The following is a 21,284-nucleotide window of genomic DNA, read 5'->3' as shown; positions in this document are numbered from 1 at the left end:
GTGTGTGGTCTTTGATGGTCCATTCTGTTTTCTATTGTAATGCGCCTTTCTGCTGAGATCTGGTCTGCTGTGCTTATTTTTGGTGATTTAGGGAGCATTGATGTGCCTCTACGGGATAGTTAGCAGTGCTGGTCTCGAAAGGGTTTTTGGTCAGTTGTGTTGTTAGTCACTGGTGCTGCTGTGTGTGTTCACTGGGCAAGAATAACTGCTATTGTGATTTTATGAATGGTGTTGCTATTTCATGTGACTTGTTGAGCTGGCCCACCTCTTTGTGGTTATTTGTTCAGCAGTGCTGCTCTAGGTTGTGATTCACTGATCTTTGGTGCACAAGTCTCTTTTAGAAAGTACTATTGCTTGAAGGCCATGTATAGTAAACAATGCTGCACTTTAGTCTTATTTAGTGAACAGTGCTGCTGTGTGGTGTTATTTGTTGTACAGTGCTATTATGGCTAAATATGGTAAGGAATGCAATGAAATTTACAGTGGATGCTGTCCTCTGGTGGCGTTTGTGAGAGGTTCTACTTTGAGTTGGTTTTTGGTGAGCCATGCAGTTGTCAGCATTTGGGGCGCACGGCTGCCTTCTGGTGCTCTACTATGGCCTCTGAATCAATTCTGGGATTAAAGTGCAGTACAAAAATATTTTAACTTCCAATGGTCCCTGATTTTTATCACTGATGTCAGTATTATAGTAAAATACACTTTGAAGAAAACTCGACTGTAGGTGTTCTCAGGACATAACTGTCCATTAGCAGAACGCATATAAACATCTGGTAAATCCTTGATCATAAACACTCCTCGAGTTGGAAGCAACATCTTAATAAGACGCAGCTCCAGATCTGGTCTTTTTTTCTTTTTTTGCGTGTTGCCAGGTCTCCACGGCATGAATGCATGTGTAGCAATACGTCTGATCTCACATGACTTCTTTAGAGATAGAAAATGTGTGGAAACTAAGCTTTGTTGGCAGGCCCTCACCAAGGTGCTGTGATTCGATGGCCTGTTACAGCTTCCACTTGGAAATCTCTTGTCACAAACCTGTGAAAGGATTATATATATATATATATATATATATATATATATATATATATATATATATATATATTTATATTAGGTAGGGTTATTTCACCTTTACTGTCATGAAGAATATTTAGCATTATTTATTAACAGACTATGTTATGCAGTTACAAATGTCTAAGGGGTGATGTGTGTAATGTTTTCATGTGTAGCATATGACCCTCATTCAGCATTAATGATATTTACGATGGTGCCTAATCACAGCTATTATTCCGTCTATAAAACAGAATGGCGTGTGGCAGTTAGCACAATGGTGGTTGTAGCTGAACCTATGGACAGCACTTCACAACAGATTTCAACACAAGAGATCATATAGTCTGTCTGTTTCTCATATATGTTTTTAAACGTTTCTTAAATGTTTTCTCGTTGGAGCCCATGTTGTGTTTTAAGGAAAATACCTTTCACAAGGGGTTTCATTTTTGCCTTGGACATTTTTAGGTCAAGCAGTTTTCTGGGGGATATAAAACCGTGACAGTCTGCGGATGTTAGCCAACAAGTGGCTGCAAGCAAGAAGAAATAGCCCCTGATGAAATAGATAGAATAACAATTTTATACACATTTCAGTTCTGGTGTCACAGGAAGCATGTGGTGTTAATATCTTACACACATGTTGCCAAGTCTGTGGATGCTGTCATTTTGCGATCTGTTGGTGCACAGCTTGGCACCACTAGAAAAAGCACCTGGAATTAATTTCCTTTCGTAGTGAAGCATTTTACTTTGCCACAACGCTCTGTGCCATCACACTTCCAGAATACAGCTAAGATTACCGGTCGGACTGTGTTTACCACGCCATTAACATTATGGAGTTCGAGAGGTAAATTAATACAACGACTTTTGTTTCAAGTAAAATTTATATTTTCTGTTTTATCCTCGATTCCAACTTTTAAATGACGTGTAGCACATGGGCCTGGCCACTATTCGTGAATTATGCTTATTTGTGTAGCTCAAGAACCCTTCTGCACTAAAGAAAAACATTGTATTGTTTAAATTATACCATGTCAAAATGTCAACAGTATCTCTGAGAACAAACAGTTCATATACCAAAGTGAAAACCATTATCAAAAGTGATTAGAACATGCCAGATGATTGAATTTTCCAAGCTGAATAAAGTTGTGAAGCATTCCTTTCAGTAAGCCTACGCACACCATTCATGTGTTTCATTATATGAAATGAACAGCTGTAATTATTTACCAGGTCTAATTTGTAAAGAATAAATGTATGCTGTACTGCAGAATGAAAAACGGATGCTAGCGACTGAATTGCAGTAATCTACGTAATTAAATAATGCCGTCTAGTTTCGAAAAACAAACAGAAAAAGGCGGAATAACTGTTTTTCAATGTTTAAGCTTTTGCTCCTTTTATTGCAGTGTCCTGGGAAAATACCTCTTTTTGTATTGTGAGTGGAACTTGACACAACAAGGTTAGCCAATCCCACTGTAGCTTCCAGCAACAAAACTGTTAGCAAAGGTGGATAGAGCAGATCTGCAATTTGCTATCTCTTCTGCACCTTAACTTCACTAACTCCTTGAGCGGCAGGTGCTCTGGCGGATGTCCAGTACACACTGCACAAGCACTGACCACCTGGGACATCACAAATGCACCCTGCACAACGACACGTGTCGAGCACCCACTAACATCACAAGCATCTTTGGCAACGGGAAAGGGCACAGCTTGACATCACAAGAATCTTAAGGTTCAGGCACAGGCCTCGCTAACATCGAGTGCATCCTTCCACATCATGAGCACCTAATGACACCTCTAGCGCACTGGTAATCCTGCATGCACCAACTCCAGGCAGGAGGATGCACATGAGGCCCCAGTACCTCATGACATCACATGCATGTGCATCAGGCAGGGACACCCAGACAGATCGCTAATAACCTCTGCATCCAGAGCGATCACGAGGACCCTGAAGAGCAAGCAAAGGCACCCAGTGGCCTCACAGATTACCTGTATAGCAGGTTTGGGCCCCAACAACATATTTAGCGGTCAGTGGCATCACATGTGCCATACGCATCAGGTACAGGTACTCATACCCAGAGACTGCACTACTGTGTCACAGGCATTTATAGACCGAGAGATCATGCAGACCCACGGGGGCTGGCAAAAACACGCAGTAAGACCACAACTACCATGTGCAGCAGGCATGACCATCCAGTGACATCACTATCATCCTGGGCAGCAGGCAAAGGCACCTAGACAGCAGGCATTCAGATGCACCACCTGCCATATGTGAAACAGGCGTTGGACCTTGTGACATCACAAACAAACCAGAGAGAAGTACCTGGTGATGATAGGATCACCCAGGGCAGCACCCATAAAGAAGAAGATACAAAGGAAAAGAACTCAGGAATAAGGCACTGATTTTAAAGTCAGCAATTCAAGGGAACTCTCTGATCCCAAAAGATACTCCTTGTAATTTTTATCAAGCACCCGCCTCCTCCTTTGTCTCATTTCGTGTGTAAATAGACATTGATTCAAAGCAGTCTTAAGTATAATACAGATCACAAACTGCGGAGCATGTAGTGGAACAAAGTGTTGGGTCGGGCAAGCAAACCTGCCCTTCGGCTTCTTTAGGCACAACGCAGAGCTAATGGCACTGAACCGGTCTCTGCCTGTGCCCCAAAACTGTTACGGGCTGCCAATGTGCACCATTGCAAGTTGACGCCAGAGTCGGCGCATATGTGCGAAGGACGCCAAGATTATGTAGTGAAAACCTCCCTCCAGTGAGACTGGCATCTGCTCTGTTTGGGGGCTCTGTTGTACAGTTCAGCTGCAGCCATCACACTAGGAGTCGTTGGGACCCTGCAGCCTAAACCTTCTGGGACGTGGAACCTCTGGCCTTTGAAGATGCAGCCCAGGCATGTCGGTACTCCAACACTAGTCCAGAGTCATAGGTTCACTGCAGACACTGGACGATAACGCAGGGTCTTTTCAGCTACTGGCTAGGGCACACGGTAATTCAAGTGCTAGACAAGGGTATATGCCAACTCCATCCGCAAGTCAGGGTAGAATACCTTGAGCCACTGAAACATTACGAAGCATCACCTCAGCTTTTCAACCAGGTCACGTGGTACACCCTAGACACTGAATCAGGTCATTGAAGCATTCAAGGTACTGGACCAGGGCATATGGTAACTCCAGACACAGGGTCACTGCAGTTAATGGATCAGGGTACATGGTCACTGCAGGTACTCGATAGGGTACATGGTTCACTGCGCTGGCTCCATCACTTTTGGCCCCGATAGTGAAGTCCTTGTACTTGGAACCAGATCTGAAAGGAAAATAACAGAAAGCCTTGAGAAATGCTGACCTGTGCTGTGGAGAGGGGGTTAGGAAAGCAATTGAGAACGGATACACTGCTATAAAAGAGAAGAGGCACGTGATTCATCTATGGAGGAGAAAGAGTGGTAATTTATCGCTTATTTTGAGGCCTTCTGGCATGGGATCTCATTTGTAGGAACAAGCACAACAGTGCCTTACTTTGAAAGTAAGACAATTCTTTTAACATCCCTTTGGAACAGACAGTATCAACTCTTACTTATGAGGCCTGGAAGTAGGCAAGACGTCAGACATTCAATGAGAATTTAGAGGTACATAGTCTTTGCAAAACGACATTAAATAGACTTCAGTAAGCACATAATATACCATATATATATATATATATACAGCATCTAAAACAAGTTAAGAATGTCTAGTAACAGTTTTGGTAAGGTGGGCAGAGGATGACAAGGAACTTTAGGTGGGTGGGTGTGCATGTGTGTGGAGAGGATGGGTGTTTGTTGTAATGATATTTGCCGCCGCCAAGACCTGGAACACCCTCCCCATCCACCTCAGGCAATCCCCCACCCTGTCACAGTTCAGGAAGGACCTCAAGACCTGGCTCTTCGACTGATCCCCGCCCCCCACCTCCACCAGTGCCTTGAGACCCTCACGGGTGACTAGCCGCACTTTACAAATCCCTGATTGATTGATTGTTTTGACCACTGACTCCAAGTTGCACTAAGTCTAGCAGCACACCGTCACATTAGTGACCACCAGCTTCATTTTTCCTATTGACTTTATTTTAGCGTTGGCCACTGCCACGTTAGAGGTGCAGATGTTATAAGTGCAGTAGCTGCAAGTATTTTTCCGTGCCCATGTTATGCAATGTGCTTTTTGCTCAAGTTTTTTATTCTTGTGCTCTTTCTCACCAAGGGATTAGAAAGATAAGGATGTGCTAGGATGATATTTATGGTATGGCAGGGAACGGTTTTGATTTGAGAGAGCACCTTGGGATCCTGGCCAGTTCCAATGTGTTCCTTTCAAAACTGACCTGAAGTAGCCAGCATTTTTTAACAACTTGAGGAGCGGGAGGGGTTTTCTATAAATCTCCTCTCTGGCTTGCTTAAGGTATATAAAAAAGACCAAAGATTGACAGTGTGGTGAATCAGAGACCTCTGGCAGGGTCGGGACACCGATGCCCATCTTCCTTCCAGAGAGGGTAGATCTCTCTCTTTCTCTTCACAATCAATTTGGGGTCAACAACTTAGTGCTGACGGGAGAAAGATGAAGCAATTGTGCCCCATGGTGATGAATTTTTAATTCCTATTATCTGCTTTGCATTGTGTATGTTTATATATATGGAAAATGTCACTTACCCAGTGTACGTCTGTTGGTGCAATGTAGTGCTGCAGATTCACATGCTGTGCATATTTCGCCATCTAGTGTTGGGCTCAGAGTGTTACAAGTTGTATTTCTTCAAAGAAGTCTTTTTACAAGTCACGCGATTGAGTGACTCCTCCACTCGGTGATAGTGGGCATGGGCATCGACTCTTTTGTTAGATTGTTTTCTTTCCACAGTCGGCTTCGGACGTGTTCCCTCTCGCTCCGGGACTTTCAATTCGGAAACTCTATATTATCTCAGACTATTCTCATACCGTCAGTATTGTTTCAAACGCAGTTTCTCCTGCACTTGATCCGATAGTACAGTCGGGGTCAAGGAAATGCCTTTTCCGGTGCTCGCACCTCCTTCAGCCTGTTCGGGCCTACTCTGCGTTAGCCTGATGGATCGGACTCCATTCCGGTACTGTCCTCTGTGCCACTCAAAATTTCCTTACACCGACCAGCACTTGGTCTGTTATCTCTGCCTTTCTCCGGAACATCGTAAGGAAAGCTGTGAGGCGTGTCAGTCTTTTCGATCAAAGAAAACACTATACAATCGAAAGGCATGAAGACACCCTATAGGAGGAGCAGGCACAGACAGCAGTTTTGATTCCAGATTCCAACTCCGAACAACGTTCAGATGACGACAGCCAGCCGATAGCAACGGCGCACTATGTGATTACACCTGCCCCAACACCCACTTTAAAAAAATGAGGCAAGGCCTTGGGTGCATCACTGCTGTCAAGCCATGGTTCCACCCGAAAAAGAATAATCGTCGACCGCCCCTTGGGTTAGGTGCTGAAAAAGGCCAAAAGACTCCATCAACAGGTTACCACGCCCGTTTCGGTGTTGTGGTCGAGCCGAAAGATTCAAACATATATATATGGAAAATGTCACTTACCCAGTGTACATCTGTTCGTGGCATGTAGTGCTGCAGATTCACATGCTATGCATAGCTTTTCCGACATCTAGTGTTGGGTTCTGAGTGTTACAAGTTTTCTTCGAAGAAGTCTTTTAGAGTCACGGGATCGAGTGACTCCTCCTCTTGGTTCCAGTGCGCATGGGCATCGACTCCATTGTTAGATTATTTTCCTACAGAGGGTGAAGGAAGGAGTGATAGAGTATATAAATACAAAGAGATATCCATGCAAATGTAAATGTATATACATATGTACAAATGTAAAAACTTAAACGACTACAGGCTTCCGGGGAGGAGGGAGGGTGCATGTGAATCTGCAGCACTACATGCCACAAACAAATGTACACTGTGTAAGTGACATTTTCCGTTCAATGGCACGTGTAGCTGCAGATACACATGCTGTGCATAGACTAAAAAGCAGTTAGTCCTCCAAAAAAGCGGTGGTTAGCCTGTAGGAGTTGAAGTTGTTTGAAATAATGTCCTTAAGACAGCCTGGCCTACAGTGGCTTGTTGCTGTGAGAAAACATCAACACAGTAGTGTTTTGTAAATGTATGGGTAGTTGACCATGTGGCCGCTTTACATATATCAACCATAGGTATGTTTCCTAAAAATGCTATTGATGCACATTTCTTTCTTGTAGAATGTGCTCTAGGAGTGATCAAAAGTTGTCTTTTTGCTTTGATATAGCATGTCTGTATGCATCGAACAATCCATCTTGCTAAACCTTGTTTTGATATAGGATTTCCTGTATGTGGTTGTTGGAAATCAACGAAAAGTTGCTTTGTTTTCCTAAAATCTTTAGTTCTGTCTATATAGTACATAAGAGCTCTTTTGAGATCTAGGGTATGAAGAGCTCTCTCTGCCACAGAGTCTGTCTGTGAAAAGAAGACTGGCAATTCCACTTTTGGTTGATGTGAAATGGAGATACTACTTTTGGTAAAAAAATTGGATTTGTTCTAAGTACAACTTTATGTTTGTGCACTTGGAAAAAAAGGTTCTTCAAGAGTGAATGCTTGTATTTCACGAACTCTTAAAGAAGTAATAGCTACAAGGAAGGTGACCTTCCATGTTAAAAATTTAATTTGACAAGAGTGCATGGGTTCAAAAGGTGGTCCCATGAGTCTGGTAAGTACAATATTTAAATTCCACAATAGAGCAGGTGGTGTTCTAGGTGGAATTATGCGTTTTAATCCTTCCATGAAGGCTTTAATAACAGGAAAGCTGAATAGAGAAGTATGTTGAATAGTCTGTAAGTATGCAGATATTGCAGTAAGTTGTATCTTGATGGATGAGAAAGCCAAATTTGATTATTGCAAATGAAGTAAATCGCATACCATATCTTGTATAGATGCTGTAAGTGGATCAGTGTTTTTAGATTTTGCAGTAGTAGACAAATCTTTTCCACTAGTTTGTGTAGCATTGTCTAGTAGTAGGTTTCCGTGCTTGTTTAATTACTTCCATACATTCTGGTGGAAGTTTTAGGTAAACAAATTCTATGACTTCAGGAGCCAAATCCCTAGATTGAGAGCATTGGGGTTTGGATGCCTGATTTGACCTTTGTTTTGTGTTAACAAATCTGGTCTGTTTGGGAGTTTGGAATGAGGTACTATAGACAGATCTAGGAGTGCTGTGTTCCAATGCTGACGTGTCCATGTTGGTGCTATGAGTATCATGGTGAGTGACGTAGTTTGCTGACTAGAAAGGGAAGAAGTGGGAGAAGGGGAAAAGCGTAAGTAAATATTCCTGACCAACTGATCCATAGAGCATTGCCCTTGGATAGGGGATGTGGGTGTCTGGATTTGAAGTTTTGGCATTTCGCGTTTCCGCTTGTTGCGAATAGATCTATGTCTGGTGTTCCCCACCTTTGAAAGTACTTCTGAAGTACTTGGGAGTGAATCTCCTATTCGTGTGTTTGTTGGTGATTTCTGCTTAGGAGATCTGCCAGCTGATTGTCTATCCCTGGAATATATTGAGCTAGTAAATGAATTTGATTGTTAAATGCCCATTTCCAAATTGTTTGGGCTAGAAGGGACAGCTGAGATGAATGTGTTCCGCCGGGTTTGTTGAGGTGTCATGTCTGTTTTTATGAGAACATTCTTCTGTTTGAGAAGAGGTTGAAACACTTTTAGGGCAAGAAATACAGCTAATAATTCTAAGTGGTTTATGTGTAGCTGTTTCTGTTTGACATCCCATTGCCCTTGAATGGTCTGATTGTTTAGGTGAGCTCCCCAACAGATCATTGATGCATCTGTTGTGATTATGGTCTGAGGCACAGGGTCTTGAACTGACCGCCCCTTCATTAGATTGCTGCGATTCCACCATTGAAGGGACATATGTATTTGGCGGTCCATCAACACTAGATCTTGAAGTTGACCGTGTGCTTGTGACCATTGTTGTGAAAGGCACTGTTGTAAGGGCCTCATGTTCAGTCTAGCATGTGGGACTATCGCTATGCAAGATGCCATCATTCCTAGAATCTTCATGATGAATCTCACAGTGTATTGTTGATTTGGCTGTATGAGTGGTAGGAGAATTTGGAAAGCTTGTATCCTTTGTATATTTGGATTAGCTAGGGCTAGTTGAGTATTTAGGATAGCACCTAGTTAAGGTTGTACCTGTGCTGGTTGACAGTGTGACTTTTGGTAGTTTAGAGTGAACCCTAGGATGTGCAAGGTTTCTCTCACGTAAAAAGTGTGTTGTTGGCATTGTGTAAGATTGTTTGATTTTATTAGCCAATCGTCTAGATATGGAAAGACATGGATGTGCTGTCTTCTTAAGTAGGCTGCTACTACTGCTAGACACTTTGTGAACACTCTAGGAGCTGTTGTTATGCCAAATAGCAACACCTTGAACTGGTAATTTTTTCCTTTATGACAAACCTGAGGTATTTTCTGTGAGCTGGATGGATGGGTATGTGGAAATACACATCTTTGAGATCTAGAGCAGTCATGTAATCTTGTTTTTGTAGTAGTGGAATAACATCTTGCAGAGTTACCATGTGCAAATGCTCTGACAGCACGTATAGATTGAAAGGCCTGAGGTCCAAGATGGGCCTGAGGGTGCCGTCTTTTTTGGGAATCAGGAAGTATAGTGAGTATCCTCCTGTTCCTTGTTGAGAATGTGGAACTAATTCTATTGCTTGTTTTAATAGTAGAGATAGTACCTCTTGTTGTAACAGAACGGTACGTTCTGGGGACAATTTGTGATACCGTGGTGGATTGTTTGGAGAGGTGGAGATTAATTCTAGGCAATAGCCATTGCAGATAATTGATAATACCCAATTGTCTGTGGTGATATTTTGCCAATGAGGGTGGAATTGCTGTAGTCTTCCCCCCCACAGGAGATGTGTGGAGTGGAAGGTAGGGAAGGAAGTCACTGTTTAGGTTGTGTTGTTGTCGGTTTGGAGGTTTGGAATTTACCTCTATTCCTGAAATATTGACCTCTATAGGGTCCTCTCTAAACCCATGTCATTGATATTGGGTTTGTTGTCCTTGCTTTGGGAGGTGTAAGCATCTGAGGATTGTGGCTTGAAGCCTCCTCTAAACTGTGGTCTGCGAAAGGAGCCTCTATATGGGGTTGTGTATAAAGCGCCCATAGCTTTCCTAGTATCGGAGTCCTTCCTCAGTTTCTCAATAGTTGTATCTACTTCTGGGCCAAAGAGGTGCTTTTTTGTCAAAAGGCATATTAAGTACTGCCTGTTGAATTTCTGGTTTAAAGCCAGAGGAGCGCAGCCATGCATGCCTTCTAATTGTGATGGCAGTATTTACACTCCTTGCAGCTGTAACAGCAGCATCGAGGGCAGATCTTATTTGATTATTGTTCAATCTCAGGCTCTTCCTCAGAAGTCTTATGAGAATCCATGATTGTAATTGTAATCTGTCTTGATTTTTTGGAAAGTCCTTGTTCCTCTGTATATGAGGATTTTTTCAGCTCCAAGGTATGTAGTTTTATCGGTCCCGAAAAAGTAGTCGGAGGTTTCGGCTCCGAACCAGATTGCCGAATTTTCTACTCCGAGGAACTGGGTCTTTTACTGGAGTCTGAAGCGGTGTTTTTAACAGATTTGCTCAACTCCGAAGTGGACGGAGGAGTGGCCTTTTTTGGCACCGACCCCAAAGGATGGTCGCCAGCAGTCTTTTTTCGGGCCGAACCATGGCCTTCCGGCAGTGGTGTACCCAAGGCCTTTGAATGTTTTTTGTGCAGGGGTGTAGAGGCAGACGTACTCACACGCTGGCCAGCTGGGATGGGTCTGTTGTATTCCGATTCCTGTTCGGAGTCTGTGTCTCGGATGGAGACTGCTGCTTTTCGATGCCATTTCGAGTCTTCGGGCTCTGCGATCTCTGAGGGTCTTCTTTGATCGAAATGATCAACAGGCCTCACAATCTTCCTCCCGATGGTTTGGAGAAAGGTGCAAATCACAAACCAAGTGTTAGTCTGTATAGGGGTACTTCATGTGGCACCGAGGGCAGAATCGGAATGGAGTCCGATCCATCAGGCTTCCCATGCGGTAGGCCTGAACAGGTCCGAGTCGGGCGCATGCGCCCCGAAGGGCAAAAATGAAGGTTGCAACGGTACTACCGGTTCGATGCTAGATGGGAAACGCGATCAAAACAATACTGACGAATAAGAAGGTTTTCTGAGGTTTTCCAAATCGAAATCTCGGAGCGAGAGGAAACAGGTCCAAACCCGACCGTGGAAAGAAAACAATCTAACAATGGAGTCGATGCCCATGCGCACTGGAGAGAAGGAGTGACTCGATCCCGTGACTCCGAAAAGACTTCTTCGAAGAAAAACAACTTGTAACACTCCGAGCCCAACACTAGATGTCAGAAGAGATGCATAGCATGTGTATCTGCAGCTACACATGACATCGAATATATATATATATATATATATATATATATATATATATATATATATATATATATATATATATATATATATATATAAAATGTCACTTACCCAGTGTACATCTGTTTGTGTTACAAGTTGTTTTTCTTCGAAGATGTGTTTTCGAGTCACAGGATCGAGTGACTCCTCCTTTTCGGCTCCATTGCGCATGGGCATCGACTACATGTTAAGATTGTTTTCCCGCAGAGGGTAAGGTAGGAGTGATAGAGTATAAAGAAAAGAGATGTCCATGCAAATGGAATATATGGAAAATGTCACTTACCCAGTGTACATCTGTTCGTGGCATGAGTCGCTGCAGATTCACATGCTGTGCACAGTCCGCCGTCTGGTGTTGGGCTCGGAGTGTTACAAGTTGTTTTTCTTCGAAGAAGTCTTTTCGAGTCAAGAGACCGAGGGACTCCTCCCCTTTCGGTTCCATTGCGCATGGGCGTCGACTCCATCTTAGATTGTTTTCCCCGCAGAGGGTGAGGTAGGAGTTGTGTATGTTAGTCATAATGCCCATGCAATGGAATGAATACGTATGTACATAATAAAGGTTAAAGTAATATATTTACAAATGTACAATTGTTTAAGATCTACTTCTAAACGGCTACAGGCTCCCGGGGAGACGGGTGGGCGCATGTGAATCTGCAGCGACTCATGCCACGAACAGATGTACACTGGGTAAGTGACATTTTCCGTTCGATGGCATGTGTAGCTGCAGATACACATGCTGTGCATAGACTAGTAAGCAGTTATCTCCCCAAAAGCGGTGGTTCAGCCTGTAGGAGTTGAAGTAGTTTGAAATAATGTTCTTAGTACAGCCTGACCTACTGTGGCTTGTTGTGCAGCTAACACATCTACACAGTAGTGCTTGGTAAATGTATGAGGCGTAGACCATGTTGCTGCCTTACATATTTCGTTCATTGGAATATTTCCTAGAAAGGCCATGGTAGCCCCTTTCTTTCTGGTTGAGTGTGCCTTTGGTGTAATAGGCAGCTCTCTCTTTGCTTTAAGATAGCAGGTTTGAATACACTTAACTATCCACCTGGCAATGCCTTGTTTTGAAATTGGATTTCCTGTATGAGGTTTTTGAAAGGCAATAAATAGTTGTTTTGTCTTCCTAATTTGTTTTGTTCTGTCAATGTAGTACATTAGTGCTCTCTTGATGTCTAATGTATGTAGTGCTCTTTCAGCTACGGAATCTGGCTGTGAGAAGAACACTGGTAATTCTACTGTTTGATTTAAGTGGAACGGTGAGATAACCTTTGGTAAGAATTTTGGATTTGTTCTTAGAACTACCTTATTCTTGTGTATTTGAATAAATGGTTCTTGTATGGTAAATGCCTGAATCTCACTCACTCTTCTTAGAGATGTGATGGCAATGAGAAATGCAACTTTCCACGTTAAGTATTGCATTTCACAAGAATGCATGGGTTCGAAAGGTGGACCCATGAGCCTTGTTAAGACAATGTTGAGGTTCCATGAAGGAACAGGTGGTGTCCTTGGTGGTATAATTCTCTTTAGGCCTTCCATAAACGCTTTAATGACAGGTATTCAAAATAGGGAAGTGGAATGAGTAATCTGCAGGTAAGCAGATATTGCGGTGAGATGTATCTTTATGGAAAAGAATGAAAATGTCACTTACCCAGTGTACATCTGTTCGTGGCATCAGTCGCAGTACATTCGCATGTTCTGCAATAGCTCGCCATCTGGTGTTGGGCCGGAGTGTTACAAGTTGTTTTTCTTCGAAGAAGTCTTTCGAGTCACGGGACTGAGTGACTCCTCCTTTTGTCTCCATTGCGCATGGGCGTCGACTCCATCTTCGATTGTTTTTCCCCGCAGAGGGTGAGGTAGGAGTTGAATTGTAGAAATAGTGCCCATGCAATGGAGTGACTAAGTATGCACCTATTTAAGGTTGAGATGATACATATATAAATAATTGAAGGTAACTTCCAAACTGCTACAGGCTCCCGGGGAGGCGGGTGGGCACATGCGAATCTACTGCGACTGATGCCACGAACAGATGTACACTGGGTAAGTGACATTTTCAGTTCGATGGCATCTGTCGCTGTAGATACGCATGTTCTGCAATAGACTAGTAAGCAGTTATTTCCCCAAAAGCGGTGGATCAGCCTGTAGGAGTGGAAGTAGTCTGAAATAATGTCCTTAATACAGCTTGACCTACTGTGGCTTGTTGTGCGGATAACACGTCTACACAGTAGTGCTTGGTGAATGTGTGAGGCGTAGACCATGTGGCTGCCTTACATATTTCTTGCATTGGGATGTTTCCTAGAAAGGCCATGGTAGCACCTTTCTTTCTGGTTGAGTGTGCCCTTGGTGTAATGGGCAGCTGTCGTTTAGCTTTAAGGTAGCAGATTTGGATGCATTTAACTATCCATCTGGCTATACCTTGTTTTGAAATTGGGTTTCCTGCGTGAGGTTTTTGAAATGCAATAAAGAGTTGTTTAGTCTTTCTGATGTTTTTTGTTCTGTCAATGTAATACATTAATGCTCTTTTGACATCTAATGTATGTAGTGCCCTTTCAGCTACGGTATCTGGCTGTGGAAAGAACACTGGAAGTTCCACTGTTTGATTTAGATGGAACGGTGAAATAACCTTTGGCAAAAATTTAGGATTGGTCCTTAGGACGACTTTATTTTTGTGTAGTTGTATAAAAGGTTCCTGTATAGTAAACGCCTGAATCTCGCTTACTCTTCTCAGGGAAGTAATGGCGATGAGAAATGCCACCTTCCAGGTTAGGAACTGTATGTCGCAGGAGTGCATGGGTTCAAAAGGTGGACCCATAAGTCTAGTTAGGACAACATTTAGGTTCCATGAAGGAACAGGTGGTGTTCTTGGTGGTATAATTCTCCTAAGGCCCTCCATGAATGCTTTAATGACTGGTATTTTATATAGGGAAGTTGAATAGGTAGTTTGCAGGTATGCAGATATTGCTGCAAGGTGTATTTTAATGGAAGAGAAAGCCAGGTTAGATTTTTGTAAGTGAAGCAAGTAACCCACTACATGTTCTGGAGTTGTGTGTAATGGTTGTATTTGATTAATATGGCAGTAGCAAACAAACCTCTTCCATTTACTTGCATAGCAGTGCCTGGTGGATGGCCTTCTTGCTTGTTTTATGACTTCCATACATTCTTGGGTAAGTTGTAAGTGCCCGAATTCTAGGATTTCAGGAGCCAGATTGCTAGATTCAGCGATGCTGGATCTGGGTGTCTGATCTTTTGGTTGTGCTGTGTCAACATATCTGGCCTGTTGGGCAATTTGATGCAGGGTACCACTGAGAGGTCTAGCAGCGTTGTGTACCAGGGTTGCCTTGCCCAAGTTGGTGCTATCAATATGAGTTTGAGTTTGCTTTGACTGAGTTTGTTTACCAGGTAAGGAAGGAGAGGGAGAGGAGGAAAAGCGTAAGCAAATATCCCTGACCAGTTCATCCATAGGGCATTGCCTTGGGATTGTTTGTGTGGGTACCTGGATGCGAAGTTTTGGCATTTTGCGTTCTCCCTTGTCGCAAACAAGTCTATCTGAGGTGTTCCCCAGAGTTTGAAATAAGTGTTCAGAATTTGGGGGTGAATTTCCCATTCGTGGACCTGTTGGTGATCTCGAGAGAGATTGTCTGCGAGTTGATTTTGTATCCCTGGTATAAACTGTGCAATTAGGCGAATTTGGTTGTGAATTGCCCAATGCCAAATTTTTTGTGCTAGCAGGCTTAACTGCGTGGAGTGCGTCCCTCCCTGCTTGTTTAGATAATACATTGTTGTCATGTTGTCTGTTTTGACGAGAATGTATTTGTGAACTATTATTGGTTGGAAAGCTTTTAGTGCTTGAAAAACTGCTAGCAGTTCTAGGTGATTGATATGCAGTTTTGTTTGATGTACGTTCCATTGTCCTTGTATGCTGTGTTGATTGAGGTGTGCTCCCCACCCTGTCATGGAAGCATCTGTTGTTATTACGTATTGTGGCACTGGGTCTTGGAAAGGCCGCCCCTTGTTTAAATTTATGTTGTTCCACCATAGAAGCGAGAGGTAAGTTTGGCGGTCTATTAACACCAGATCTAGAAGGTGACCCTGTGCTTGAGACCACTGTGATGCTAGGCATTGTTGTAAGGGCCTCATGTGCAGTCTTGCGTTTGGGACAATGGCTATGCATGATGACATCATGCCTAGGAGTTGTAATACCATCTTTGCCTGTATCTTTTGTGTTGGATACATGCGTTGTATGATGGTGTTGAAATTTTGAATTCTTTGTGGACTTGGAGTGGCTACTCCCTTTGATGTGTCTATTATGGCTCCCAGGTATTGTTGTACCTTGCGTGGCAGAATTTTGGATTTTGTGAAATTGATGGTGAACCCGAGTTTGAAGAGGGTTTGTATGATCTGATTTGTGTGATTTGAGCACTGTATGAACGAATGGGCCTTGATTAGCCAGTCGTCCAAATATGGGAACACATGTATTTGCTGCCTTCTTATGTGTGCAGCGACTACCGCTAGACATTTGGTAAAGACTCTTGGTGCGGTTGTTAATCCGAAAGGCAGTACCTTGAATTGGTAATGTATTCCTTTGAATACGAACCTTAGGTATTTCCTGTGAGATGGGTGTATTGGTATATGGAAATAAGCATCCTTGAGGTCTAAAGTTGCCATGTAGTCGTGTAGTTTTAGCAATGGCAATACTTCTTGTAGTGTGACCATGTGGAAGTGGTCTGATTTGATGAAAGTGTTCACTACTCTGAGGTCTAGGATTGGTCTCAGCGTTTTGTCCTTCTTTGGTATCAGAAAGTACAGTGAGTAAACTCCTGTGTTTATTTGTGTGTTTGGCACTAATTCGATTGCATTCTTTTGCAATAGTGCCTGCACTTCTATCTCCAGGAGATTGGAATGGTGTGTTGTTAAATTTTGTGCTTTTGGTGGTATGTTTGGAGGGAATTGTAGAAATTCTATGCAATAACCATGTTGGATAATTGCTAGAACCCAAGTGTCTGTAGTGATTTCCTCCCATGCTTTGTAATAATGACCTATTCTTCCCCCCACTGGTGTTGTGTGGAGGGGGTGAGTGACATGTGAGTCATTGTTTAGTAGTAGGGGTTTTGGGGCTTTGAAATCTCCCTCTATTTCTAGGGAATTGCCCTCCTCTATATTGTCCCCGAAAACCTCCTCTATACTGTCCCTGGTAAGTGGACGGTGTTGCTTGTGAGGTGCTGGCTTGTGTGCTTTGACCCCGAAACCCCCCTCGAAAGGGCGTTTTACGGAATGTGCTGTAATTCCCTCTGCTCTGCGGGGAGTAGAGTGCGCCCATGGCTTTGGCAGTGTCCGTATCTTTTTTGAGTTTCTCAATCGCTGTGTCCACTTCTGGACCGAACAGTTCTTTTTCATTAAAAGGCATATTGAGAACTGCTTGTTGAATCTCTGGTTTAAATCCAGACGTTCGGAGCCATGCATGCCGTCTGATAGTTACAGATGTATTAATTGTCCGTGCAGCTGTATCTGCAGCGTCCATGGAGGAACGTATCTGGTTGTTGGAGATGGTCTGTCCCTCCTCAACCACTTGTTTCGCCCTATTTTGGAAGTCCTTGGGCAGATGTTCAATGAGATGTTGCATCTCGTCCCAGTGGGCTCTGTCATAGCGCGCAAGTAGTGCCTGGGAGTTCGCGATGCGCCACTGGTTTGCAGCTTGTGCTGCGACTCTTTTACCAGCTGCATCGAACTTGCGGCTTTCTTTATCTGGGGGTGGTGCATCTCCAGATGTGTGAGAGTTGGCCCTTTTCCTAGCTGCTCCTACAACAACAGAGTCTGGTGGCAGCTGTGTAGTGATGAAAACCGGGTCCGTAGGAGGCGGCTTATACTTCTTTTCCACCCGTGGTGTGATTGCCCTACTTTTGACCGGCTCCTTAAATATGTCTTTTGCGTGCCGGAGCATACCAGGGAGCATAGGCAGGCTTTGGTAGGAGCTGTGGGTGGAGGAGAGTGTGTTGAACAAGAAATCATCCTCGACCTGTTCTGAGTGGAGGCTTACGTTATGAAATTGTGCTGCTCTAGCCACCACCTGAGAGTACGCGGTGCTGTCTTCTGGTGGAGATGGCTTTGTAGGGTAGGCCTCCGGGCTGTTATCTGACACTGGGGCGTCGTATAGGTCCCATGCGTCCTGATCTTGGTCACCCTGGCTCATGGTGGTGTGAGCTGGGGAGTGAGATGGAGTTTGTGCTAGTGAAACGTTAATCACAGGCGGAGGAGAGGGTGGTGGTGTAATTCTTTTAACCACTTTTGGTTGTGGTGTTTGTTCCGTCTGGAACTCCAACCTTCTCTTTCTCCTAATGGGGGGAAGGGTGCTTATTTTTCCTGTCCCCTGCTGAATGAAGATACGCTTTTGCGTATGGTCCACATCAGTTGCTTGTAGCTCTTCCTCAAACCTATGCTTTTGCATTTGGGAGGTTAGCGAGTGCTCTTCTGTATAAGAGCCTGAAGCTGGGTCGCTTGCAGTTTGTTTCGGCGTCGAAACTTTGTCTGCGTTTTTTTTCGGCTCCGAGGTGACTTTTTTCCTTTTCGGGGCCGAAACCTCTCGGCGTCGATCTGTTTCGGTGCCGCTGTCTCGGCGTCGAGCCGTGTCCACACCGGTATCTCGGTGTCGAGGCTTGTCTCCAGCACTTTCTCGGTCCCGAGAAGGCTGCGTGCCGGTGTCTCGACCGGAGTCGGACGATCTCGGCACTGTTTTGGCCTTTTTCGGTGCCGACGGTCGGTCACCGAATTTATGGGTCGAGCCATGGCCTGGTGGCAGTGGCGTCCCCTGGGCCTTGTAAATGTTTCTCTGTGTGTTTTTCGACGTCTTACTCACGGTTTGTGTATCGTCGAATCCTTCGGAGTCTGAGTCTTGGATCGAGAAGGTACCTTCCTCCTCCTGTTCCTCGAACTCCCGTCGGGCTGTCGGTGCGGACGCCATTTGAAGTCTTCTGGCTCGACGGTCTCGGAGTGTTTTTCGGGACCGGAACGCACGACAGGCCTCGCAGGTGTCTACGCTGTGCTCAGGTGACAGGCACAGGTTGCAGACCAAGTGTTGGTCTGTGTAGGGGTATTTATTGTGGCATTTGGGGCAGAAACGGAACGGGGTCCGTTCCATCGGCGTTCCTCAGCACGCGGTCGGGCCGACCAGGCCCCGACGGAGGATCGAAAAACTACCCCGAAGGGCACCGGAGCTCTTCGATCTTCGATGCGGTGTTGAATCTAAGTACGCCGATCCCGAACGCAACAATACCGACGAAAATCTTCCGAAATTAACTATTTTGTCCGTTCCGAAACTCGGAGCGACAGGAACACGTCCGAACCCGATGGCGGAAAAAAAACAATCGAAGATGGAGTCGACGCCCATGCGCAATGGAGACAAAAGGAGGAGTCACTCAGTCCCGTGACTCGAAAGACTTCTTCGAAGAAAAACAACTTGTAACACTCCGGCCCAACACCAGATGGCGAGCTATTGCAGAACATGCGTATCTACAGCGACAGATGCCATCGAACAGCTAGATTTGATTTTTGCAAATGTAGTAAATATCCTACTACATCTTTTGGAGATGCGTGCAATGGTTGAATTTGATTATTATGGCAGTAACAAACAAATCTTTTCCATTTATTTGCATAGCAGTGTCTAGTGGAAGGTTTTCTAGCTTTTTTATGACCTCCATACACTCTTGTGTGAGGTCTAAGTGTCCAAATTCTAGGATTTCAGGAGCCAAATTGCTAGATTCAGGGATGCTGGGTTTGGATGCCTGATCTGTTGTTTGTGTTGTGTTAACAGATCTGGTCTGTTGGGTAGCTTGACATGAGGTACTACTGACAGGTCTAGTAGTGTTGTATACCAAGGTTGTCTTGCCCATGTTGGTGCTATTAGTATGAGTTTGAGTTTGTTTTGACTCAATCTGTTTACTAGATATGGAAGGAGAGGGAGAGGGGGAAAAGCGTACGCAAATATCCCTGACCAATTCATCCATAGAGCATTGCCTTGGGATTGATGGTGTGGGAACCTGGATGCGAAGTTTTGGCATTTTGCGTTTTCTTTTGTTGCAAATAGATCTATTTGAGGCGTTCCCCAAATTTGAAAGTAAGTGTTCAGTATTTGGGGGTGAATTTCCCATTCGTGGACTTGTTGGTGATCTCGAGAGAGATTGTCTGCTAGCTGGTTCTGGATCCCTGGAATAAATTGTGCTATTAGGCGAATGTGGTTGTGAATTGCCCAATGCCATATTTTTTGTGTGAGGAGACACAACTGTCTCGAGTGTGTCCCCCCCTGTTTGTTTAAATAATACATTGTTGTCATGTTGTCTGTTTTGACAAGAATGTATTTGTGGGTTATCATGGGTTGAAATGCTTTCAACGCTAGAAATACTGCTAACAGTTCTAAGTGATTTATGTGAAACTTCTTTTGATGCATGTCCCATTGTCCTTGGATGCTGTGTTGATTGAGGTGTGCTCCCCACCCTGTCATGGAAGCATCCGTTGTTATGACGTATTGTGGCACTGGGTCTTGGAAAGGCCGCTGTTTGTTTAAATTTGTACTGTTCCACCATAGAAGCGAGATGTATGTTTGGCGGTCTATTAACACCAGATCTAGAAGTTGACCCTGTGCATGTGACCATTGTGATGCTAGGCATTGTTGTAAGGGCCGCATGTGCAACCTTGCGTTTGGGACAATGGCTATGCATGAGGACATCATGCCTAGGAGTTTCATTACTAATTTGACCTCTATCTTTTGGTTTGGATACATGGCTTGTATTACATTGTGGAATGTTTGGACTCTTTGTGGACTTGGAGTGGCAATTCCTTTTACTGTGTTGATTGTTGCTCCTAGGTATTGCTGTGTTTGACACGGCAGAAGGTGTGACTTTGAGTAATTGATTGAGAAACCTAGTTTGTGTAGGGTTTCTATGACATAATTTGTGTGTTGTGAACACTGTATTTGCGTGTTGGTTTTGATTAACCAATCGTCTAGGTACGGGAACACATGTATTTGCTACCTTCTGATATGTGCAGCTACTACTGCTAGACATTTTGTAAAAACTCTTGGCGCAGTCGTTATTCCGAATGGCAACACTTTGAATTGGTAATGTATCCCTTGGAATACAAACCTTAGATACTTTCTGTGTGAAGGATGTATTGGTATATGGAAATATGCATCCTTTAGATCCAGTGTTGTCATGTAGTCTTGTTGTTTGAGCAGTGGGATTACTTCTTGTAATGTAACCATGTGAAAGTGGTCTGATTTGATGTATGTATTTAATATTGTGAGATCTAGTATAGGTCTTAGAGTTTTGTCCTTTTTGGGTAGCAGAAAGTACAGTGAGTAAACTCCTGTGTTTAGTTCTTGTTTTGGTACTAATTCTATTGCCTCTTTTTGGAGCAATGCTTGAACTTCTAATCCTAGAAGATTTATATGTTGTTTTGACATACTGTGTGTTTTCTGTGGGACTGTTGGAGGGAATTCGAGAAATTCTATGCAATAACCATGCTGGATAATTGCTAGTACCCAAGTATCTGTTGTTATCTCCTCCCAATGTTTGTAAAATTGGCTTAGTCTTCCCCCCACAGGTGTTATGTGATGGGGATGTGTGACTTGTAAGTCACTGCTTATTTTGAGGACTTTTGGGGCTTTGGAATTTTCCTCTATTTTTTTTAATTGTCCCCCTCTATATTGCCCCCGAAAACTTCCCCGCTGATATTGGCTTTGGTAAGTGGGCCTTGTTTGAGATGTTGTGGTTTCTG

At 43.8% G+C, this 21,284-nt stretch overlaps 1 protein-coding gene across 2 annotated transcripts in view; it reads right to left on the bottom strand.

Moving 5' to 3' along the window:
- Positions 1-1,903: 1,903 nt before the first annotated feature.
- The window catches only part of CHMP7 (charged multivesicular body protein 7), a 125,377-nt gene continuing 105,996 nt past the window's right edge, over positions 1,904-21,284 (bottom strand). For both annotated transcript variants that reach the window (XM_069214070.1, XM_069214071.1), the window contains exon 11: positions 1,904-4,345. In XM_069214070.1, coding sequence (XP_069070171.1) covers positions 4,284-4,345 — 62 coding nt within the window. In that variant the 3' untranslated portion in view covers positions 1,904-4,283. The remainder of the gene's footprint in view (positions 4,346-21,284) is intronic.

This window comes from Pleurodeles waltl, chromosome 11 (assembly GCF_031143425.1).
Source record: "Pleurodeles waltl isolate 20211129_DDA chromosome 11, aPleWal1.hap1.20221129, whole genome shotgun sequence".
Lineage (NCBI taxonomy): Eukaryota > Metazoa > Chordata > Amphibia > Caudata > Salamandridae > Pleurodeles > Pleurodeles waltl.
This window is presented reverse-complemented; position numbering and strand designations above follow the sequence as displayed.